Below are 9,008 nucleotides of genomic sequence, written 5' to 3'. Positions count from 1 at the left end.
GTGTGATTTTTTTTTTTCGAGACAGGGTTTCTCTGTAGCTTTTTTTTGGTTCCTGTCCTGGACCTAGCTCTTCCAGACCAGGCTGGCCTCGAACTCACAGAGATCCACCTGCCTCTGCCTCCCGAGTGTTGGGATTAAAGGTGTGTGCCACCACCGCCCAGCTACAGTGTGAACCTTAATGGAAGCTATGGACTTCACTTAATAGCAATGTATCAGTGTTGGTCTATCACCTGCAACACATGTGTACACGATGCAAGATGCTAACAGGGAGATGTGTGCAGAGTGTGGAGCAAAGAAGGGAGGAGGACCAGGGAGCAGGTGGAATCCCTCTGGACTCTCTGCTCAAAATTTCCAGAACCCTAAAAGTGCTTTCAAAAACTGTATTATTTAAAAGAAAAAGGTTGTCGGGGGAGAGGAGGGGTGGCTGGAACATTAGCTCACTGGTAGAATGTCTTTAGTGTGTAGAAAGCCTGGGTTTTTAATGAATCTATTTCTGAGACTAGCCAATCAACAACAACAAAAAGAACAGGGTAGAGGGCTTACCAACTAGATATGGCGAGACTATCAATACCAATGTCAAATACTAAAGGGCTTCACTTGTTGCTACCCTGTCAGATAAGAGTATAACATTGTGTTGGAGAAACTTTCAGAAAAGTTTTTTTAAAAACTTCAGCCAGCCAGAGTGTTCCCTCTGTACCACTGCAATTCCTTTGTGGGATAAGCAATGAATGACTGGAGCCTCCGCAGCCACCACAGAGCTTGAGGAAAACCACAGATGAGGATGGCTAAGCCCGGGTTCCTCGATGCCAATCCTGGGATTATTACGCCAGGCTCCTTTTAAGTGCAAGAAAGGAAGTTATTGTCCATTTGAATTTCTGCTGTTTGCATCCATGTTACTACTAGTTGAATGTAACGCTGACCACAGGCAACAAATTCACTACTAAGCTATTGTGGTAAAATGTGCAGCGCACGAAGAAACAAGCCAAGTAGGGGTTAATAAAGAGTCCACAAAAAAATTCAAACGGGAACTTAATATAATTAAAATTGGTGTTTCATTTGGAGGGGAAGAGATTCTAGCTGCACCAGATCTCCATCTGGAGGAAAGCACAGTGACACTCTACCCCACTTCCCACGTAAAAATAAACTCCAGATGGATTAGAAGGCTAAACGTGAAAATAAAAGTACTAGATACAAATTGAGGATTTATTTATAAAGTTGCAAAGAAGCCCCTGAAGTAGAAGATGAAGCTCAGAGACCCTCAAGAGCCACCATTTGAAAACCATAACCACATATTGCCGCTGGAACTTGTCGACACTGGTTTCAGAGACTGAGCGAAACTCTGAGCAAAGTCAAAAGGCAAATGAAAAACACACAATGAATGCAGCTAGTGATTCCCAACGCCGGCAAATCAATAATTTAAAAGACAGCCAATTCGGTGAAAATGTGGCTGAGAATGTCAATAGAAACTTCCAGAAAGAAATGCGACTCGTGGGTAATATTCTCAACATCACGACATTCAAAGAAAAAAAATGCCAGAACAATAATGCATCTGGCATTTGTAATGAATTATTTTCATAGATTCTTTGAGGATGTTATACATGTAAATGATTTATCTTGATTATATCTACCCCTAACGCCTCTTTCTCAACCCTCTGGGCACCTCAAACATGCCCCCTTCTCCTGTTTATGTCCTCCCTCTCTCTTTTTGTAACTGATGAGTCCAGTTAATGCTGTCTTTTGGAGTGTTCGCTGAGCTTGTTGACTTGATCTGGCGTAGGTAACCATAGTTACAGTAAGTTCATGAGTACAATGTCCAGAAGCCAGTGTGTCACAGCACCCCTCCCTGTCCTCCAGCTCCTCCATCCTCTCTGCCTTCTTATCTGCAGGGCTCGTGAGTCTAGGTGGGAGGTGTTGACTGTTGAGCTGAGCACTCAATAGCCACTTGCTCTCTGCACTCGGACCATCTGTGGGTCTCGCTATAACTGGTGACTACTGTAAAGACAAGCCTCTCTAATCAAGACCGAGAGCAGCACTAATCTGGGCATAAACATAGATATTTAGAAGGCAGCTGGACAGCATGGTCATTTAGCAAGACAACAAGAAAAGGTTCTCTCCAAGAACCTATGGCTTCCTGTGCCATGGACTTTTGACCAGGTTTACAGAAGCACACATGAATTTCCTCCTGTGAAGAAGACCTCGAATCTAATCCAGAAGTGGTCGGTTAACTCCTTAACCTCTGTGCCACTTATGCAACAGTGGGCATATCTTCCCTGGTAGGTCAGTACCACAGCATTTATGGTTGACTACTAATAATGGCTTTTTCCCTCCAGGGCCTGCATAACACCTTCCAGTACCTTGAAAGCTAGCCAGCAGGAGGGCGTTTTTCTTGGTCAATTCCAGTTTGATTTCTTTATAGCCTACAGAGTATGTGGTGTCTTCACCAGTAAGGTATTACCATGTAGTTATGATGGGGAACTGTCAGGACTGTTACACAGAGAAACCCTGTCTCAAAGCATCCCCCCCTCAAAAAAAAAAAGACAGAGAAAAGAAAAGAAAAGAAAAGAAAAAACCAATGATGGGTCTAGGCAGAAAGTTTTGCTGCTGCCTCCCATTGTGAAGAATGATTTGGGGTTGAGTCCATGCAAAACAGTAGACTGTTTCTATGTTTTAAATAGATTTGGGTCTCTTCAAGCTCTGGCAGTGTTGGGGGGGTATCCAGTGTTACTGTGATTGTGTATGACTGTCACTGTGTCTAACAAGCACAGTTGGTGCATTCTGTTCAAATGTTCATTCACAAATGATATAATAAGCTTGGCTGTAGGTATTGCTATGTTTGAAACAGTTGGAGGCACGGGCTGCTTTCTGACCACGAAGGAATGAAGTCAGAAACTAGTAGCAATAATCTTTCTCTTAAAAATCTTGAATATTAGGACATTAACTTACTTTAAATAACCCGTGGCTCAAAGGAGTGCTCGAAGGGCATTAGAAAAATCAAGGCTAAGAAGGAAATGATAAAGAAGGGAGAAGTCAACAAGACAGAACAGAGAAGAAAAATTGACAAAGCCCGAAGATGGTTTTGAAGATAAATAAAGCAGGTAAGCAACTCTAGGGTGGGAGAGAAGGAGGGAGGGAGGGAGAGAGAGAATGAATTAGAGAATTACCAGTATCTGAAATCTGAAATGAACCCTGTAGATACGAAGACAAGGGGTATTGTGAGTCCCCCATGTCGGTAAACCTGAAAAGCCTTAGATGAGATGGACACATATATAGAAAAATCCAACAGTCAATTCTGGCCAAGATGAAATGTAAACTCTGAACATGCTTATATCTATTGAGGAAGTGGAAACTGCTGGCAAAAGTCGATAGAGAAATGTCTGCTCTGATAGGTTCACAGTTTATTTTAATCAGATGTTTTTGATTGTTTTTTGAGACAGAGTTTCTCTGTGTTGCATCGGCTGTCCTGGAACTCACTCTGTAGACCAGGCTCATTTAGAATTCACAGAGATCTTCCTGCCTCTGTTCCCCCAAGGAGCTAAAGGTGTGCACCACCACCACTTGGCTCTATCAGAAATATGAGAAAGATATTTAAGATTGTTTTTTTTATCAGAAAATGGAGGGAAATGAATGCCTCCCATCTCATGTTGTGAATTCAGATTATCAATAATATTAAAAACTGACAGAAGACTATGAGAAAAAAATAGGATCTCCCTGTGATGATGACTGACCCTCAACTTGCTGGGATCTAGGATCCTGTAGGAGACAAGCCTCCAGGCATGCCTGAGAGGGAGGTCCCAGGTTTATTGTGATGGGAAGACCTGCTATTGTGGGTGGTACCACTCCACAGTTGGAATCCTGTGGAGGAGAAAGTGAATTGAACATTCCCTTCTTTCCACTTCCTGACTTCAGACACACTGTGAGTAGCCGAGGCTCCTGTGGCCAAGACTTCCTGCCACTATGGAGTATATTCTCAAACCTTGAGCAAAATAAACCCTTCCGTTCTTAAGTTACTTCTATCAAGTACCTTATAACAATAAGACAGAACCCCAAAACATCTGGGCCCCCACAAGTCCAGATGAAAAATCCTTAACAAAATAAAAGTCAGCTAGCTACCCATAAAGGACGATTTTTCATGGCCAAGTGAGACTTATGACAGATTTAGAGTAATATGTCCTCCGACTGCTAGTGATGATGTATTCAGAGAGACAAAGTATAAAATAAGAATGTTCTAGCCAGGTGTGGTGGCACATGCTTTTAATCTCAGCTCTTGGGAAGCAGTTGGATTTCTGTGAATTCAAGACCAGCCTGGTCTACACAGCAAGTTCCAGGACAGTCAGGGCTACAAAGAGAAATCCCATCTATAATCTCCCCAATAAAAAAATAAACAAGAATGTTTAATGGAAAATAGGTGGTTGAATATAGCAAAAAATCACCAGACAGGAATTTGGGGAGGGTGCTGGCCTTGGTTCTGTCTCCAGTGTGAAGTATGGTGTGATAACAGCTATTTGCCTGCGTTGGCCATGGGTTCCACACATGTCCAATAATGAATAGTCTGACTCGAATATTCTGAGACTGAGGCTTCCTTAGTTTTTGTCACATATGACTAGAGTTTCTGCTTCAGTGCCCCTAAAGGCAGAAGTAGAATGCGTGGAAGAAACGCTTCTTACCCGAGTACAGTGACCATCTGCACATGACTGAAAGCACTGAGTCTCCGTCAGGCCCCATCTGAGAACAGCCTTATGGCTTCAGAAAGTGCTTTTCAATGAACTCTCTGGAGGAGGTCTACTATGTCACTATCCCATGGCTCAGAATGACCTGAGGATGGATTTTCAGTTCTGCAGCCTGCCGCATGGCCCTGGGGAAGCCTCCCATCACCAGCTCACAGTGTCTTGCTCTGTGAAGATAAAGCTGTGAGCATCAAACAAGCCAGCATAAGCAGGGACATGTGTTATAGCTAGCGCTCACCGAGGGCTGACTTCCACTCACGTGGCAGTCAACATGATGACCACATACAGCCCAGCGCTCAAGACCATCACAACTCAAATAACAGAGATTCACTGACCTCTATTATGGAAAAAAGTCAGAGGTCAGAAGCCTGGAGCTTGTTGGGAAGCTCCGTGGGTAGGTGTCCTGGCTTCATTTCTGTCGCTGTGATAAAATACCCAGACCAAAAACACATTAAGGAAGAGAAGAGTTTACTTTAGTTCACAACTCTAGATTCCAGTCCATCACTGTGGGGAACCAAGATGGCAGGAATCTGAATTAACTAGATGCTCATCACATCCGGAGTGAAGAGCATAGATAAATGCCTGCTTGCATGCTTGTGTTCAGCACTCTCTCTACACGGATGCAGTCTAGGATCCCTTACTTAGAGAAAGGTGCTGCCTAGAGTGGGCAGGACCTCCCTGAGTCACCTTATGGAATCAAGATGATCCTCCACAAACATCCCGTAGGCTATTTGATCTAGATGATCCTTCATTGAGGCTTTGCTCTAAGGGTGATTCTAAATTGTATCAAGTTGACAATCAAAATGAATCAGCATGTAAGAAACCTTTGCCCATATTTTAGTTGAATCATCCTAAGTGAATCCACATGGTCACCTCATAATTCAAGAAGGCCACTTGACTTTTAACTATCCCAGGCAAGAGATAAAAGAATGGCAGAAAAGAAAAAAAAAAACAATCTAGCAAAGTTAAAGTTCTTGTAGAGAACTTTCCTAGATCCCACTGAATGGTGTTTATTTATCTTTTTGGCTTCTGCTAGTTTGCAGGAGATGCCAGAGAACATAATCTTTTAATTGGGTACATTGCTACTCTCCACTGGAGCCAAGGAGCAGATTCTGTCACTAAGAACCAAAGCATGCTGGTTAGTTCTTAATGCCACAATTTGATGCAACCAAAATTACCTGTGAAGAGGGAACTTCAGCTGAAGAACTGTCTTGGTCAGATTGGCCTGTGAGGATGGAGATGGAGATTTCTTTGATTATCAATTGATGTAGGGTGCCCAGTGCACAGTGGGCAGCACCATCTCCTGGCAGGTGGATCTGCAAAGTATAAGAAAGCAAGTCGAGCATCAGTCAGAGAATGAGACACTCAGCAGCTTTCCTCCTTGGTTCCGCCTTGAGTTTCTGCCCTGACTTCCCTTTGTGATTAATTGTGATCTGGTGGTGTAAAGTAAGTAAACCCTTTCCTCCCCAAGTTGCTTTTGGTCAGTGTTTTCTTTAGCACAGCAACGGAACAGAATAAGAAGACAATGAAAGAATGGATACTAGGTGACGACCCGCAGTCTCTGTGACATTCCCTTTCCACATGCCTAATGCCAGTTTTGGTTGGAGATAGTGGCACTACCACAGGACAGCTGGCGGGCTTCTGAATCACAACATGGGGCAAGGCGAACAGCTCTTGAGCAATGAATAGGATTCAAAACGGCAGTAGTTCAGAAAATTACCTCGCTGAAGCCAAAGAGCAGATGCCTAGAATTCTGTGTCTTTGAATGTGGGTCCCAGGCCTGCGATTAGCATTGCTGCGGTAGAGAACATTCAGGGAGAGGTGTCCCAATGGTGGATAGACAAGAAGGGCCACATTATTGTGAGAAGGTAAGGCTTTTGTCTTTTGTGAAGCTGTTTGTTCTTCAAGTGTCACAATAGTCCCCACTTGCCTGCTTCTCACAGGTTGCCCTGTTGGGTCAGGTTGAAACTGATTCTAATGGTCTCTATCAATCCAGCAACTTTACTAGACAAAGCCAGGCACCTCCTCTGCAACCCCACCATCACGGTTCAACCTACCAGTCCCTTTAATCCTGTCTTCACACTCCCCACCCTGATGGTATGTATATACAGGCTCCAGTGTCCTGGGACTCTGGGACAAGGTGGAGATCAAGCTCCCCATATGAAGTGGTGCGACCCGAGGCAGATCACTTAGCCTGCACATTAGAAACTAAACCGAATGGCTTGTACTTGGTGATATAAAAACAGCTGTGTGCTGAGTCCCCTGGTAGGCATTGAAGGAGGGGATAAGGAACAAGAAGCTTGCCTCCAATGGGCTGCCAAGCTCAGAGCATGGATGGGGAGGAAGGCTTTCTAGGTGAGCTCCCACCCCTAACTCCTTTCTTGGGAGAGTTGGCCAGTCTAGGTAGAGCAGAGGGAGCCCACATGTGACAGGACTTCTGCCATTCCCAGTTGTCATGGAAATGATGCCAGCAGAGGCTTCTGGTGACTTAAGGAGACCTTCAGGCCATAGCAGAATCTGTCATGCATTTTACTTGATCAAGTGCATTGGTTCTGGAGCCAGAGCTGGGTTCAAACAATTTTGCAATTGCTGGTGTGTGCCCTTGGGCAGCGGTTATTCACCTCTTGATCTGCAGAGGTATGCTACCAGTGCTACTCTTACGGGAAAGCTAGGAGAAGGAGGATGGATTAAGATTGCCCACAGAGCATGCTCCTTCACTTCTGCCTTATGTCCCAGAAAGCACTGGTCCTCAGGCTTGCACTTTCAAAATAATTTCTTGGAGTAAGAAATAGGACTTTCTTTCCCTCTCTGTTTCCTGTTCCACTTTTTGGCTCCTCCTGTTTGCCAGTATCAAACATGGCTGTAATACAGCAGTCAGATCTGATTTCCCCTCCCCACTCCATCCACTTGTGGGCCTTCTAGATGCAGAGACTTGCCTCTCCCAATCATCATTCTGCAGTATTGGAGATGCAAAACTGGAGACGCTATTTCCCCTAACCTGGTCCTTTCCATTGAACAGAGAAACATATGGACTGCATTTAAAATTAGTAATGCCCTTTCAGCCAAGGTGTATCAGTTTCTGGGTTCTCCCCCCAGCGAACTTCCAAGAGTCAGAGCTGCTCTACAATGTGAGAAATAAGGCAGCAGACTCTTGCCTGCAGCGGACAGATGACCTCTAGCAGCTAGAGATGGTGCAGGAATATTTAGGTTATTTATGGTTGTGAGCCCAGCCTTTAACGGCTGAGCCATCTCTCCAGCCCAAACTGTTTCTTTCACTGGCTCTGATTTGAGGGCCAGGGTGGATTTGGTTTTTTTTTTTTTTTTTTGGTTTTTCGAGACAGGGTTTCTCTGTGGTTTTGGAGCCTGTCCTGAAACTAGCTCTTGTAGACCAGGCTGGTCTCGAACTCACAGAGATCCGCCTGCCTCTGCCTCCCGAGTGCTGGGATTAAAGGCGTGCGCCACCACCGCCTGGCTTAACTCTTGGCAATATTTAGGTTAGAAGTTGTCCGGTTCATCCCAGTTAGGAGGCAGGAGAGGGCCCTGACTTCCTAGAACCTGCAGACAGAAAAGGGAGCTTGCTTTTGAAGTGAGGATGCTGGGGACTTGGCCTCAAAGACAGGCTAATTATAAAGTAACTGTAACAGGGAACATGGATCAGCCAGGTCTGTTGACTCATGAGGCTTCAGGGAGGCTTCAGGCCAAGGAAGGATCTGGAAGGCTAGTGTCTGAACCCAGTATTTTATGACTTGGGATTCCCTCACTGCCCACACTGGGAGAGCTGAGAGTTCTCAGGGTCACAGCTTTCTGAGGATCCATAGTTGTGAGTGGAGGACTGGGATAAGAATTCAGGGTCCAGATTTCTGTCCCTGCTCCAAGCTTTGGTCCTACCACCTACCTCTCTTCTCTGTTCATATTCCACTGCTCCAGCCTGGTCTCCTGCCTATTGATAACGGTGCCAGCAGTGGCTTATTCTTATGCCTTGTGACATTCTCCCAGAGCCTCACAGTGATCCTCAAATACTGCTGACAACCTTGTCTGCAAGGCCCTCCTTCCTGGGCCTTCTAACATTGGTTTCCAGTTCTTATTCAACCTTCTCTTCAGAGATGCTGTCTGTGGTCCCTGGGCATGGGCCTTCTCCATGGTTCTGTCAATGCTCTGTCTGTGGTCCCTGGGCATGGGCCTTCTCTATGGTTCTGTCAATGCTCTGTCTGTGATACCTGGGCATGGGCCTTCTCTATGGTTCTGCCCATGCTCTGTCTGTGGTCCCTGGGCATGGGCCTTCTC

General features: G+C 45.1%; 1 protein-coding gene across 1 annotated transcript in view; it reads left to right on the top strand.

Moving 5' to 3' along the window:
• The first annotated feature begins 3,070 nt into the window (after positions 1–3,070).
• Positions 3,071–9,008, top strand: part of Pik3ap1 (phosphoinositide-3-kinase adaptor protein 1) — a 126,113-nt gene continuing 120,175 nt past the window's right edge. The window contains exon 1 of the mRNA XM_026781333.1: positions 3,071–3,095. Within this exon, the coding sequence (XP_026637134.1) occupies positions 3,071–3,095 (25 nt within the window). The remainder of the gene's footprint in view (positions 3,096–9,008) is intronic.

This window comes from Microtus ochrogaster, chromosome 8, assembly GCF_000317375.1.
Source record: "Microtus ochrogaster isolate Prairie Vole_2 chromosome 8, MicOch1.0, whole genome shotgun sequence".
In the NCBI taxonomy this organism is placed as follows: domain Eukaryota; kingdom Metazoa; phylum Chordata; class Mammalia; order Rodentia; family Cricetidae; genus Microtus; species Microtus ochrogaster.
The sequence above is the reverse complement of the archived record's forward strand: the minus strand, read 5'-3'. Positions and strand labels throughout refer to the sequence as shown.